The 16,850-nt window shown below is 41.3% G+C and overlaps 1 protein-coding gene across 23 annotated transcripts in view; it reads left to right on the top strand.

Annotated features, from left to right (window-relative positions):
- Positions 1–16,850, top strand: part of Eph (Eph receptor tyrosine kinase) — a 90,570-nt gene that overhangs the window by 39,863 nt on the left and 33,857 nt on the right. For all 23 annotated transcript variants that reach the window (XM_083089802.1, XM_083089803.1, XM_083089807.1 and 20 more), the window contains exon 3: positions 13,355–13,434. In XM_083089802.1, the coding sequence (XP_082945928.1) occupies positions 13,355–13,434 (80 nt within the window). The remainder of the gene's footprint in view (positions 1–13,354; positions 13,435–16,850) is intronic.

Raw genomic sequence — 16,850 nt, 5'->3', positions numbered from 1 at the left:
ACGACACCGTAAATAAGATATTTCGTGATGCAAGACCGACGTTTTTCGTCTCGAAGGCAACAATACTCGAGAATGAACATGTACGACACGTGTAAGGAAGACTAGTCACTTAGCACAATCTTAAATAATTCGAAATGTTTTTCTTGAGAGAGCCGAGTCGCGATATCATCGCAACGGGATAAGTCTCGACTTACGTCGCGATCTAGAAGCAGAAATGTTTCAAGTGGTACTTTCCATTTCGGAAAATTAAGGCAATTTTCTCGAACGCTCTCGCGATAAATTTTAATTTGCGCGATCAAGTGTAACGGTTACACTAACGCGATATATAACTAAATAAGGCTCGGGTTCGGCGAATAAGCGGAACAGCCGGATCAGGTACACACGAAGGTCTCACGTTTATCGGAACGAGTTTGATGTCGTGTATTCGTACGGAACACGATCAGGTGTGCGCGTAAATGCACTTCTAAGACAGCAGTTAGGAGGCAAGCCGTTGTTGCATTCACACGGGGCTCACATTTAACGCGAAGGATGCATTTAATGTCGCGTTTAATGATAGTACACGTTAGCGATGAATTTAAAGCGTCCGCGCGCGCGTAAATATTCCAAGTGTGCGCGAAACGTCGAGGTTCGAAATTTTAACACGCGGTCGTATTTCAAATTCGCTAATCCGGCCATAAGTCAATCTAAGCGTTAAAACTTCGGCACAAAATGGCTCTCTGAGCTTATATCATATATGTCATATAAAAATATGCCGATATTAAATCGATATTTTCCGCGAGATCTCAAATCTGTATCACGCTAGAATTCCGGAGCACGACATTTATTGTCTCGCTTATTTATTTTCGAGCATTTCAAAATATCGCAAGGACTCTTTAATAGCCGCGTCGACGACGTCATCGATTATCGGGCATCAGGACACTTTGGATGACCCGAGTTTTAGGCGCATTCTGACAAGATGGTTCGCCATTTCCATCGCATGGACCACCGAGGTCATCGATGGACGGAACTCGACCGGTCGATTCGGGCGAGAAACGAAACGAGATAACTTATGCGCGTGACTGACTCAGGTTCCTCGTTATTTTGGATCATGTCATAAAATCTCGGTCTTAACAACGCACGCGAGGATACAACCCCATCCTGTAGACTGGAATTGAAAGATTCCTGGGAACAGCGGTCGACCGAGAGAAAGAGAAGAACCGGAGGGAGAAAGAGAGAAAGATAGAGAAACCGCAAATATCTCCTTCGACCGCGAGAGCGAACGCTTTGCTAATGAACCCTCTCATCGCCCTCATCGTGCTGATTAACGACTTCTCGAACGAACCGGCCAGTCTTCGCGCGCTGATCAATATCACGTTTTTTAGGAAATTATCTCTGCGTGAATGTGGTCGCGGCTCTATTTAATATAATTATTTCTACGAATTTACCATCCTATCTTTGTTCGTTTAAATCCGTCTCGTTATTTTAAGGCTGCTAATCAAATTCCGACATCATTAGCAAAAATTACGATATTTTACATGATTTGTCGCGCGAGGTTTTTTATGACATGCAATAACATTCCGGAATTTTATATGTAAAAATATATATAATTTCATCTGTTTCTCATTCTCTCAAGTCTTTGATTATATTTAGTATCACGACGACGTATTATTGAGGTAATTTATAAGACAACTTTTCCTTCTTATGGGATATCGTGCGATTAATCGAACGCATTTATAAAAGCGGGCTTTCGTCATCCGAATTCCAAGGATACGTTCTCCAACAAAGCGGATACTTTTATGGTAGGTGCTGTCATTACGCGGAAGAGCAGTAATGTAGGCAGAGGGGACAAAAAAGGATCAAGGAAAAAAAAACGAAGACAAATAATTGCAATCACCTTTGCTCGTCCGTAAAAAGGAATATAATGAGCGAATCGTTAATAAAATAATTATAATATTGGGAGCCCGATAATAGATTCTCGGAACGCATTAACCCCGGTTCCCCCCCCTCTCTCTTCCTCCTTGAGATAAATCGCACTCGTTGCGTGTAGATACCAAGCGAGAAAGAGACCCTTGCATGCTCTTATGCACGCGTACAAGACACGTGCAAAATCGTGGCACGTCGCAATCGAGCACTTATATTCGTGCGCACACACACATACTATAATAATAGTTACACGAACGCCTCGGTGTCTAATATTCTCGGTATGTGGAATTTATCGAACCGTAGGAACTGCCGATCGGACAGGTGGCTGACAAATCGCATTGAAGAAAATATATAGGCTGTGCCCCAAGTTCTCGCACATTGCCTTTCACATGTTACTTTCCTTTTTGCCTTACATATATATATGTATCCCGTCTAGGGGCAGATCAAGAATCGTCTTTTCCTCGGCATTGTTGATAATACGAATGCACAAAATATATACGTTTATGTGTGTCGATTGCGTCTTGTTTGCATATGAAGATTATCGGTATACGCGGGATTACTGACCCGCATAAATCTCCGATAAAGGCAGAGCGTCGCGATGCGACGCGGCAATTTTCCGATGATTCTCGCTGATCGCTTCGGCGAATCGACGGCCGACCGGCGCGGTAGAAAAAAAAAATAATAAAACGTATAGGAGAGACGGACGATGGCCCACCCGATTCTAACGAGATATTTATCCTCTTTTTGTCGGTCGCGCTGGTGAGATCGTGCCGGGCCAATTAAAAAGAATAACGAGAAATATAATCGCCCGAATCTCTCGGAGTCAGCTCCGCTGTCTCTCTCTTTCTCTTTTTTTCCCTCTTTCTCTCCCTCTCGCTTTTTTAAAACAGAGGACGAATTTTTCGGCGGGTATTTGGCCCGATTAATTTAATTATCGCGATCACAGCATAAGGATCTACCTCCTTGTAGAGATGGCACGGTAATTTACATAGTGATGCGAGATTCTCGACCGTTTGAGAAACCGGACCGAAGCACGATGCAAACACGGAAGAGATCGAATCGATGAGAAGCGATCAGGATCGGCAAAATCGGGCGTTGTCAAGCGAATTTATTTTTCTCCCGTGACGACGCAAACGCGCGAAAGAGAGAAACAAAGAGGTCGGACGAGGATCACCGATCGGTTCGCTTTGTCCGACGATCGTTTGGGACGATTAATTTGATTATCGCGATCTGATAGCAATTTACATAGTAATACGCGGCTCAAGACCGAGAAAAAAAAAGAAAGAGAAGATGCGAAGAAACGCTCGGCGAATCGAGGCAAAGAAACGAAGAGCAAAGAGAGAGGTGACTCTCGTAGTCACCGAATCCCCCGCTTATACGTCTCCTCGTTGTTTTAGATTAGAGAATTCGATTATCGCTGTCGCGTCTCGGATGGAAGGTTTCTATTCCAAAAAGCTTCACTCGGTGATTTACATGCTAATACCGAAATCGCTCTCTCTTTCTTCTCTTTCTCTCTCTCTCTCTCTCTTTCTAGCACACAGCCATACGCACTCGAGCGAAGGGTATATAAGATAAATTAAAGCTCCTTTCACACCGCGATACTGCATATCGTCGCTGCTGTGCATATCATTCGCCGTTAATACCGCAGGGGAAATTTATGAACGGGTGAACGATGAGGATGCGAGAGAAGGGAAAGGATGATGGGTTTTATTTATTCAGATTTAGTCAAATCACGATGCATGGAAACAAATAAATACATATTTCGGCGAACCGGCCCTATTCCAACACACGAATGATTGATATCTTGGCTCCTGACTTTCTTTTTCATTCACTTTTATATTTGTTTGATATAAACGCTAATTTGCATCTAAAAAATTCAATACAGAAAGCTTCTTATTCAATATTGTCGCATTGTAATCAACTTCTTCATTCCATTAACAATATGAATCTTTTATATCTTGCATTTGAATACGTTTCTCTTTAACTACTTTAGTATGATAAGAAACTGTTTCTTTGTCACGTGTGCCACTCGCACACAATTTTAATTAAAGGACTCAGCCTAAAGTGTTAATAAGCGCTTTTCTTTTTTTTTCATTTATCTTCTTCTCTCATGCCAGAAGCGCCGAAAAAAAAGAAAGCGATGAAGAGGAACGACGAGCTTGAAGAGAGAAAGGCAAAGAGGGTGACTTTGGGAAGAGTCGGGGCGGGCAACGGGAAACAAAAGAATAGGGACCGCACTTGAAAAGCACAATTGAAATTTAAAATCCATATGCAAAGAGCGCCGCTGGCAGAAATGGAGAGGCGGTTGGAGGATAGAAAGAAACGAAGAAAGGAAGAGAGAGATTCTATATTACTTTCTCGCTAACTCTCTTTCTTTCTCTCTCTTTTCTTTATCCTTCTTTGAAGGGGACGCTCGATTTCTCGCGATATCGAGAAGAGTATTCTTTTCGAGAGCTGTATTCGTTAAATAATTGATTTAACATGTGTATACATTATGCGTCAACATAATAACGCTTTGTAAATGGTAATTCCACCCATGCATCGCTGGTCCAGCCACGACGTAGGACGACCTTCGAACCGCGTCTACCATTCCATCCTATCGTTTGTACTCCCTTTTGCTTTCTCGCCGCCACCGCCACCTTTCTTATGCCGCCCAGTCAGACTTACGTTTGTGAACCTACGTAGGTCTACGGGATCCCGCAGAGACAGCGGGAGAAGTCGGGGGTTAAGTTACCGAGCACCTCATATTTTTTCATCCTCCCGGGGAATCTTCCCTTTTACTTCCCCGCGTCACCTTCCCCTTCGCTCTCCTATCATTCGAGAAGGGTAATAATTCCGCCTACGAATTCGGAGATCCACTTTCACGATCGGGAAGATTAGGAAGGGGTGACGAAGTTTTGACGCGCGCGAGAAAAACTGAAAAATAAATTGTTAGATAGAAATCAACGCGTCGGTGCCGGATGTACTTCGATTGTCCATTAATTCTTCAAAACGTAGTTTACGAGGGACATAAACATTTTTTTTATCTCTGTACATTTGTGAATAAAGTTTAAGGCATGGCGGTATATAATTATTATTGGAATTTTAAGAAATTAGACCCTAAAAATGCCAGATAAAAATGATATAAATATATTTAAGCATATAAATCTCGGAAGATAATTAGATTCTAGAGAAAATCACTTACTTTATTCGCAATTTACTTGAAGAGAAAGCAGTTATGCTTTCATAATATTCACATCAAGCTGTACAAAGGTTGATTGTGTTCCTAATCGCAATCTCTTTCGCACACAATGCGAATTCGACAGTAAACCTCTGGATGCCCCATTGGGGCTACACCGGAGCGCGTATGGGTCAATGACACCCCAGCAAATGGTTCGAGGTGCGATAGGCTACATCAATGCCGGAGAGGGGATGCACGCGGATGGACGGCAGCGGGCGATCGAGAATGAAACGAAAGGGAGACAAAGAAAGGATATATAAACGATAAAGAGAGAGAAAGAGTGAGAGAGAGAGACAAACAGGGATCTTGACAAATTGGAAGGCTGTTAAAGCAAAGGCACGGAGGCGTCGCTCGTTGGAATCGGAGAGGAAAGAGAGAGAGAGAGAGAGAAGGGTCTCAATGAGAGAAAAAGAGAGAGAGAGAGAGGATAAGTCGCGAGAAAAAGACGGGCCGCGCGACACTCTTGTCACGATGGACCTCGTAGCGGCATTTTTAGAGCCGAAATAAAGTGGAGGAACTAACGTACACACACGGTCGCTTGAATATCCGCTGGGCGCGCGTCGTAAGACGTAGGTGGTCTCTGTTTTTGATGTCTTTCTCTCTCTCTCTCTCTTTCCTTCTCCTTTCCTTCTTTCTTTTACTGTCATCTTCATTTCTCGTTCGTTTCTTCGTTCATCCGCTCCATTCTCGCGTTCGTCTCTGAATCGCTAGCTAGCGCATGTACCGGCGATTAGATGAGCGCACATGCGCTTCTCATCACACGAGCTTTTCGAGACGTGGAATTGCGAGACCGCGATTCCCTCGCGAAGACTAACCGGACATCCCCGGTTCTCTCTCCGTCGATCGATCGCGCGCAATCCCGATTTGCATTTGATACGCCAGCGTCCACACGAAACCTTTAATACTTGTCTAATGTTACGATTCTAACTAGCGATTCTAAGCTCCAAGTACGGATAATTATAATAGGAATTTATTTAATTGTAGAGAAATTGTAATCGTAAGAGAAAAAAAGAGAGTTTATTTCAATTTAATTTGGAAGATTACATCTTTGATCTGTCTACTATTATGTATTAGTTATATTTAATGTTTGATAATATATCTCTATTAAAGTCATGAGATACAAAGAAGCCGAACGAATGATAAAATCGAATGGATCGGGATGGCCAACGGGATATTTCGTTAAACCCTAAGAAACTTAGAACGAAGATGGAGGCGAGATATGAAACGACCTCGGTCGCTCGACGCTCCGACGTATGAAATGCAAATCGACCGGGATAAAGATGAAATCTGGATAACGGTATCAAAATCTGGAATATACTTCCTCGATGCGCGAGCACGATGGGAAACGCAAAGGACGGCGAGCGTAACGTCGCTTGTTCGCGTTTATGTGTCCGATCTTGATGAAACCGGCGGCAGTCTCGCTCGTCTTCAGAGAGACAGAGAGGAAGAGAGAGAGAGAGAGACGCTTAACCTGGAAGCTGCGGATGGAACTTTGTTGCCGCTCGTGAGAGTCGGGCATTAGCGGGAGTCGACACCGCGGGTGGGATTCGGTGGATGATAATCGCGGAACGGTAACGATATTATACCGAGTGAGATCGGACCCGTTGATCTCGTGTGCGTGCACGCGTGCGTGCGTGCGTGCGTGCATTTGTTCGTGCGCACGCACGGAAGACGAAATCGTAATCTTAATCGTCCTCGTGACGGGCAACAGGTTCTCTCACGCTCGCGATTCAATCGTACCGTCTCTTTGGACATCCAGCGCGCGCGAGAGGGTCGACTCCCCCCTCCCCCCCTTTCCTTATACGAGAATCGTACGGTAAGAACAGGCTCGTTACGTCACTCATCCATCTACTTCCTCTTGCGCGACCTCGGCTATTGATTTATCGGCGCGAGAAGGCATTCGATTTCTTCTATCATAGAGAGAACGACGTGCACGCGGGTTGTTTCTCTGATTAAACGTATGCATTGTGCATCGGATCGATGGCTGATGGACAGAGGGAGAGAAAGACAGAACGGTGTCGCCTTACGCAAGCTCGATTGAAAGTCGCGGGAGATAAGCTGACCAATCGACATCGGTGACCGAGCCAATCACTCAGGGTCGACAGATCCCCGAAGGTTCGGACTTTGGAGACGAGGAGAGGAGGTCGATCTCGATTCTCCTCGCTCGTTAACTACCGATGGGATCTGACCTAAAACACCGCGTGTCAGAGATATAATTTCAATATTTCTCCAATAGATTTTCGAATCTTGATATGAATTTTGTGAGTACAATCGATTATAGGATTCAATGTAACAATAATATGATGCTTTTTTTAATACTTTGGAAATTAAGGTATATATTTCATTTTTTGCAACATTAATTAATTTTCAATTTTTTAAAAGAATTAATTCAGAGACTTGCTTATTGCACAGAAATAGATATTTATACTTTATGTATGTGTGTGTGTGTATGTTACATTTCACTAACGTCGCTATCGTAAATTATACGAGCATTTTGGCACCGATACTAATTACTATACTCGATATTAATCAAAGTGCATCAACGGTAGATTTGTATTTGTGACATAGTTTCCACTTTCATTAAATAACGAATCGACTTGATTATGGCTGATAAATTTTTCTTGAAAACAAAATGCAAATTTTCCTTCGAACAAAATTAACTAAAAATTATAAACATTAAAATACTGCTTAAATATAGAACATTCTGTACGATACTTTATTTAAACATGCGTTCAAACGGAGACTTCTTTCGCCGATCGATAAGATCGGATTCCTTTCTTTGAATAATATGAAAAATCGAGATAGATAAATGGAAGGAATAAGAAGAACTGTTGGATATATACCGGGTGGACTCGGGAAGAGGGGGGAGCCGCATAGGCACAGTGAAAGGATAAAGGGAGGGAGGGGACGAAGACGCATCATCGGTGGAGTGAGTTAGAGCCGGCGGGCAACGCTATGCATACCGTCACACCCTGCGACACGCTCCAAATTTGAAATTTAAATTCGGTACCTCTCACGGGACCACGTTGTACACCAGTTACGCACACACACACACATATATATACACACGCACAGCGACACGCATACGATAGAAGGATCCATGCATGTTCACGAACGCGTATACAGGTTGCTTCAAAAAATAATCTTAACACTTTTTACTGAAAATGTTGTCTAATTAAATGGTTATTTAACATTGAAAATTTAGGGATCAATAAAAATAAAACAAATAGAAATGTAAAATTTGATGCTTTATTTAATTAAAAATTTATTTTAATAGAATATATATTTTAATAGAATAATTTTCATTTAATAAAATATTTGTCAAACAACATATATTTCACGTCAGACACTATGAAAAAAAATATAGCATCTAATAAGACTTTCCTCAAGAAAAAATTCTCAATATTAATGCAGAATATGTGTAAACGTTAAAGTTTTCTGGGACAGCCTGTGCAATCTGAGCGAATCTGAATATTTGCAAGAGTGAGATAGAGTGAAACGAAAGTAAGAAAGAGAGAGAGGAAGTATATCGTCGTTTTCACCGACCTGCCCGTTAAGTCGTTTCCGCTCGTCGGTGAACACACGCAGGAATAGTAATTCGAGACAGGCCCTGCGTCGTGTCCTTTCACCTCCCGCGTTTGCCCTCCTCCCTCTCCTCCTTCCTCCCGCGACTGGTAAAGTTGTCTCGAGTCATGTATGATTGTCTTGTCTGCTTGTCGCTGTCGATTCACGATTACGTTGAATTCGAGTGAAAGGGCGCTCTTTCGGAGGAAGCTTATTTTTCAGATGTCAACCAAAAATCTGAACGCACTTTTTCACAAATCTCGATCGTCAGCTACGTCAAACACGATTATTTTGTTCTAAAAAAAATAATTTCATACAAAATTGTAGACTCAATCGGATGATACTTAAGAAAATGATTCATAAATGATTAATAATTCACGATCTCATTTATAATATTTATTGAAAAACACGAATGCAAGTGATTTAAAAAAAAAAAATATTTATTAATCACCTTCTCAGCCTCCCTATAATGTTACATTCTATTTTTTTTAATATAATGCAAAATTATCCGATGTTGAACTGTTATTAGACGACGATTCCATTACGATAAACTTACATGGTATCATATAGTAACCACAGAATATTCTGCAAAATAACAGTTATATTGCTGGCATTGGCCGCGAGATGAGCGCCGCGACATCATTTTCTCTTCCTGCTCGTTTAGCCGCAAACTTTTACCGAACACGCGTAATCGCATTTTCCTCGGTTACGGTCGATCCAAGTCGCGAGAGAGGAGCACATCCATTCGTCGAATGTAATTTCTCTCGTTCTTGCCTCTCTTCTCTTCCCGACATTCCACGACGACACACGCCGCGAGTGGTTCGCGTTACGTGACACGTGTCCGACGAACGGAGGCGCATAATGCACGTGTCGCACGCATGATGCGTGGCGGCTGCACCGATCGTCTCGTACCGGCGAACACAACTGTACTTTCTCTTTTCTTGTCGATGATTGCATCGGAGATGATGCGGCAGACCAGCACGAAATCCTTGAATTGTACCATTACGCGATTACTTTTTTCCTCACAAAGATAGCATACGTGATATGTTAATTTTATGATGTAACAGTTTATTAACGGGAGAAAGTCATAAGAAATGTATATTGGTCCTAAAATAAACCCTTTAGAAGAATCTAAAGTAAGATCTAAAATATTTAAATTAAGACATATTGAAATATAAGTGTAAGCTAGGTGAAATAAAATAAAAAAAAATAAGTAACGTATATAGGAATATATTTATTTGAAAATTCAACTGCTCTCAGGACTCCCTAATCTTACACACGACTTCTTCCTTTCGCTGCTCGAGCTCAACTCCGCTCTCTCACGACTCTCTCCCTTCCATTTCCCTCATTTCCGAAATTTTGCCAGTCATTGCCGATAACGGCGCCCTTATCCTTTTTTCAGCGACTTAAATTCCCACTTTCGCCAAAATTCGGCCTCTTTTCGCCGAATCTAAGAATCCCTGCCATATCGATCCTTTTGATATCGACCTATGTTTCTCTTACGCTTACAAATGTGACACAAAAGACAGATATATATATAGAATTTATTTTAAAAATTCTCTAAAGTTATTTTTTTTTTGTATTTTATGTATGCTTTTTAACACAAATTTAAACTAAATTTTTTTTAAGATACAAACAAATTTTTTTAAGTTACAAAAAGTAAGCTTGTTTTGTCAGAAATAACCGTAAATATATTTATGTTACATAGTATATAAAATATACAGAAATACATCTTATATATACATATACATGTTTATTCATATACACTATTATCTCAGAGACGTTTAACATAAACCAATAAAAAAAGGTTTAAATTTGGCTCACGCAAAATATAAAAATATTGGGCATATCTTCTCTTATCGTTGAAAATATATACGAATAAAATAACTTTTACCACGATGAAAACATTCGCTTATGTCTCGGAGACTCAAGAAACGTAAACATTATTTGTTTATAACGAATCAATCATACGAGGTCACCGACCGCTAGAATGAGGGACTTTGATGCGTAAAACGGCTTATTGTTAAGCTCAGTTGGTTATCAACTTTCGGCTAATACGGAATTTAGTAGAGGCTGAAACTAGTATCACTGCAATCAAGAATAATACTATGAAAGGTATTGCATTATATATATATTATAGCACACAAAAATATTTGTGTTTAATATGTCATCATTTTATTTTATTAAATTTGTGATAAGGAAGATTGATTTCAAATTTACCGTTAAAATTGGATAAAAGAAGCGCAAGAGATTTTTTACAGCAAATAATCAACTCATTTGCGGTTCCTCTAATAGCCGTCTTAACGATACAGTTGAATAGTTGCTAAAACATCCTAGTAATCAATTGAAATTGTTTCCGTATTCATTGAAATTATTATTGGATACTTTAGTGCGCCTCTTTCCGCGGTCATCTATAGTAGAGAAGCTATAGTTATCTATTATCCCGGAATTACCTTACATATAACTGGTACAGCGCATCTGATAGCCATGCACGTTATATACATATATAGATTGACAATAGCTACGCTCAGAGTAACTCGATACGTAGTTTCTAGAGACACGACTTTTTCTTACGTGGCTCAAGTTCGTTCGCGTCGCTTCGGAATATCAAATCGACTCGAGGAGACTTTGTTATCCCGTAATTCATTTTATATCTCTTTGTATATCCGACCGGCGGGAGATAAATATCTCGGGGCGAAAGTATAAATAGTGTTGTTTAAAATGCAAATTTGAAGAAACGCGATTATCAAGCCCACGAATTGAATCTGGCGGATATTCGGCGAGAGTAAATCTCATCTCGACGCCGACGAATAATCCTGAGGTCAATCCGCTAAGGCTTTCCACGAAGTTTATTAGGAGTGATAGAAGATGGAGAAGGGGAAGAGAACTCTCGCGCAGATCTTCCTCCGCGAATTCGGTTGTGGAGGCGCGTGCCTATATATCCAAAGTTCTTCACGAAAGCACTCGAATTAGACCGGCACGCTTGCATTGCAAACTCTACTACGAGATACTCTTCACAATGAGACGGCTTAGAGGGCAACTGATCCTACGGCTTAAAATGGAGTATCCCCTCGCGATACCAATGCTCGTCCTTATCAAATACTCGCATTCCAGAATGTGCATATCTCGTAAAGCCTTTTCGCCTTCGCGAAAGACTGACTGACTTTTTTGACGGGCATGAAATTTTGGTGCACATTTGTCTCTTTATTTAGAATGCACTTCTCTCTTCATTTACATAAAAATAAAAATTATCGCAACAACACTGTAGATGAAAGAGATATTTCATTTTGCAGCTTGGATTAAAGTTGTCTAAAAATTTAAATCTCTGTTGCACTATATTTCACAAAATTTTATCTCAAATTAATCTCGAAATATTTTTTTTATTTTTATAATGTTTTTCGATACAATATTTTTTTTAAATACATCACTCATATCCTACTACGTATCGATCTGGATGCAGCGAGATAATCGCAATTCGTACAAGTGCCTCTGTCGACACGTCCGATGGCGGGATAGAAGATCGATGAGAGGCGAGGAAATAGAACCATGAGGGGAAGTGGGGAGAAGGAAGACGGATAAAAAGATCGGATAGATTTTACAGCGCACAGTTTTCACCTTTGAGATTCCATCCGGCATCAGAATGGATGGATAGGTGGGCGTGTTGCATCCACATCGGCTGGAGCGCTTTAGCCTAGAAATTCAAGGACCTTGTTGGGGCGGCAGCGCGGCCAGCTGGGTTCGATATTCGGACAAATATCGCGAAATGGATGAAAACGAAGAGGTAAGCGGCAGAGAGAAAAAGAGAAGGAGCATTGAAATGGCACGATGAGGGGGACGCAGGAAGGAAGGAAGGAAGAACGGGCGAGTGCCACAGCTGAAGAAGGAAAAAGCACAAGAGATACAAAGAATGCGAGGTGAAAAGAAGAAAGAGGAATGGATGAAGAAGAGAGGAATGCGCTGAGCGCGTAGAAGAGAGGCGAGGAGAGCAGGAACGGATCGACGAAACGAAGAGGCAGAGAAGAGACTCGAGGGTTGGTAGCAGCCCAGACCCGGTCGATACGACTACTATCACCAACATCACAGTCGCCACCTCTACCACGACGCGATACAGGACACGACGCGCAACCTGGTCCCCTAACGTGTATGCACCCGATACGCAATGAGATCTTTTCGTTTCTTTTTTCCGACCCTCTGTGCCTGCCTCCCTACCTCCCTCGCCCTTCGCCTCCCGATATTTTTTTCACCCCTCGCAATGCGCTCTCAACGATCCGCCATTTTGAGAGGTGGCTTGCTCCCATTTCCCTTCGACTTCCTCACAATGACTTCGACGCACTTGTTGTCTTTATCAAGTTCAGCTCAGTCTGAACTTAGTATTAATTTTGCGTCATATTGCGTTATATAATATTTACGGCGTGTATTTATTATTATATGTGCGAGAAATGTGATACGATTGCATGGTAAAATTAAAAGAATCACACGTTATAAAAGCAGATAAAAATATAAAAGGAGGGAGGAACTTTTAATACATTCTCTTTAAAAATTAAATTAAATTTTAATTTATTAATTTATCTAGAAAAAAAGAAGAAAAAAATGTTATTATGATAGTGTATATCATACACAAATTACGATGATTGCATACTTTAAATTGCATTTTATTTCTCATTGCAGTTGTTCTCTTGGACACGACGACGGAGGAGAAACTGGACTGGACGAGATATCCGTTCGGGCCTCAAGCTAGCACTCCTGGCGTAAGTACATTGAATTTTTTATTGCTCATTAATACATAGAAGAGGCACCAAGATTCCTTCCTATATTTACGGAAACATTTTTACTTTTTTCAATACGAAGAAGGGAGAAACTATTTCGTTGAGATATTCTCGATCTTTCAAACGATGAAAATATCAAGAATTCAAAAGTAAGGCGGGATTCGCGCCCTTCTTCGATGTAAGGACGAAACAATTTCTTAAATATCGCGAATTTTCTTGGAAATATTCGACGTGCCGACAGCAACACGGGAAAATTCCCGTCGACGCAAGAATTTCGCTTGCTCGCGCGCGCGCGGGGCATCCTTTTCCACGAGGCCAAAGAAAAATATTAAAAATGTCTCATAAATTAATACTCCCTCGCGTAAAGTGCGTTCGCTGTTCAAGAATGGCCTTCGAAGCTCTCTCTCCTCCGGCGATTACAACAAAGGGAAGAAAGAATGGCCTAAACGGGAAAAAAATTCCAAGACTTCTCGATATTTTCTTCTCCCGGTTGCTTTTTTTTCCTCGCGGAGAAGAAATCTTTTTTGATTCAACCGGCCAGGTTCCGGGGGTACCAAAAGCACTTTATAGTCTCGGTGCGCGCATACATGGGCCCCCGCTGGTCGATGCGTTCTCTCGGCGCCATGTTTGTTTTTCAGTTGTTAAGCGCGCAGCGGGCCTCCAGACAGGTTTAAATCAGCCTCCACTTCTCTCTCTCTCTCATCTTCTACATTCCTTCTCTCTTCCTCTCTCTGCCGATTCTTTTCCTCCCGGCATCTCCCGCCTCCTTCCCACCACCCGTTCCTCCTGCGCGCTTCTCCAGCGAACCGCATATACACTGTTCGGTCCATGAGTCAGTCCGACCGGGTAACAAATTGCTTTTTGTTTGAACGGACAAATTAGTGATACGGCCACGCCGGCTCGGCAGAGATGCCGGTCGAAAGAGGGAGAAAGGGGGACACACGCAGTGTTTATTTAAATATCGTAGGCACCGAGAGTGCAGTTTCGCGCAAAGGGGACATCCTCCTCCTTGACCCCACGTGGGTGTCGGTCGAATATCTCGCGTTCGCCTCGATCACGAAGATAAACTGACGGCTTCGATCTTTTTGGCAACTCGTCGGATCCCTCGAAACTCATCGTTATTTTCATTATACTTTTATTACCTTTCTTCTTTATTTAACGTTTATTTTTATTTAATACATTAATAGTATTTATACAACACACCTAATTATATGTATTATATAAAATTTTAAATAGCATATTAAAAAGCAGTCTCTTTTGGGAAAGATGTAAAAAATTCTTGATTATCAATATAATTATTTTGATTACAAGATTTCAAAAATCTTTCATATAGTTATAATGATACGTAGTTACTATAAAATTTTATTTTTTTTTAATTATATATTAAAAATATCTTTTATGAACCAATCAAGCACAACGGAAATAGCACGTGTTGCGTACATTGCGTACTCGTCCTCCTTTTTTTTATGCTCCTTTTTCTCGAAGAGTCGATCGTTAGTGTCGCGGCGCTAATCGGCCACCGTAACGCTCTGTTTGAAAAGGTTCTTTGAGGCTCCTGTTGATTTTTCTGGGTGCTAAACGTTCAACGCGCGCCTCCCTCCGAACCAAAGAGGGATGGATACGAGCCGACGAGCCATACACGGGAGTCTGACTTTTTTTAATTTTTTTTCATTTCTGGAATGACCCGAAAAAGAGCGTTCTCGCTGTATGCCTCGTCCCCTGAACCATACGAGTTCACTTTGCACCTCCCATTCCATCTAGTCCGTTGGAAGTGCTATGTCCAAATACGCGTCCTCGCTCTCTCTTTCTCTTTCTTTGTCCCTCTTTCGAGGATTCTCAAACGCACGTGCTCCTCGTAAAAAAACGACCGCGATATTAGTTACACCTACGAGTCTTTAAAGTTCCTCTCGAAAGCCAAAGGTCGTCCGTTCCCCGCCGCATTTTTAACGCTAACATAAGTGTTACCGTCCGTACAATTCCATGTGGTCGCCTATTGACATTGTGAACGTCTTCGTCAAATTGGACAAATAAAACTCAAGCGCGCAGACAACTATCACATTTAGCGTTAGAATACGAGACAAAGTTTCACATGGAATATCATCTTTTTTTCCTTCATTACTTTTATCGACAATTTTATATATTTAATCGTCACAAAAATATTCGTTTGAAATTCCACCTCTCGTAAATCATTTTTCGTGAATCGACTGGCAACAAAAATTGAATGAATTTTCAGTTGCTCGGATCGAGAAATTCACACGTCTTTTGACGTCCTTGCCGTACGAAGAATGCGTCAAAGTACGCTTGAGCCAAAGTGGAGAATCCTCTTAATTAGGCTAGTTCAGGTTGATCCGCTTTCCCGGGCCGACCCTTTTCGAAGGAAGTTGAGCTATCCGAAAGCAAGATCGATAAAAACGAGAGTGTTTTCACGGCTCGCTCTTGCCCCACGACCTAATCAGTTATCTTGGACAGGGATTAGCGTACCTTCTCACGCACACCATTAGCTTCGATCATATATGACGGGAAATTTATTATCGAGATTGAATAATTTATCTGGGAAGACGTAGGTCTAATTAGCCGAAAGTTACTATATTAATAAATAGTAGGGTGATATTTTTGCAAACAGAGAAGATTGTAAAGATATTTCTAATTGAACATACAAGCTACTTAGGAAAAACGATGGCGTTCTTTAATTTCATTTTCAATTCTCGCCGCTCGACTAATGTATCGTTTAATAAATATTCAAATATTTCATAATTCTTAATTAAGCACAGTGAGAGAGGAAAAAGGGCGGAGGGTTACAAGCTCATCTATATCTTAATTAAAAAAACATAATCATGTGTAATAGCGGCATACTTTGTGGATGCTCTTACGTCATTTTAATCACTCTTCTCCAGTTGGCATTAATATCCCACGATAAATACGCCGTGGTCTTTAATGCTGATAGCAGGGCGGTTATTAATATACAAGCAAACGGAATTAGCTCGGAAGTATTTGAACAAGCCGGTGGTGGGGGGATATGGCAGGGCGAGTGTGGATCCGGAGAGCGAAAAGATACTTTGATGCTAGCGCTGGAGGCGAGGGTCAAAACTCGCATAAAGGATCGAAGATACACTATGTGTTCTCTCTCTCTTTCTCTCTGTATCTCTTTCTCTTTCCGCTCGCTGTATTATATATTCTATCTTAGTGCCTTCGACCGCGATGACTTTCGATGAAAGATGCGAGAAAACGTCGCTGGAATTAATTAAGCGTCCCTTTGACCTGTAGCTTACTTTGAATTGATTTAAATTTCGTTTCAGGTTCTTAACTTAACGTTTAATAAGTATCAAGAGAATCAGAATTTTGATATTCGAAAACTATACGTGAAACGCTCTACTCTTTTTCTCCATTATTTCTATTAA

Source organism: Camponotus vicinus, unplaced genomic scaffold, assembly GCF_025532165.1.
Source record: "Camponotus vicinus isolate PSW18456_S1 unplaced genomic scaffold, iyCamVici1.0 SCAF_2, whole genome shotgun sequence".
Taxonomy (NCBI): domain Eukaryota; kingdom Metazoa; phylum Arthropoda; class Insecta; order Hymenoptera; family Formicidae; genus Camponotus; species Camponotus vicinus.
Note: the sequence above shows the minus strand (reverse complement) of the source record. Positions and strands in the feature narration are given on the sequence as shown.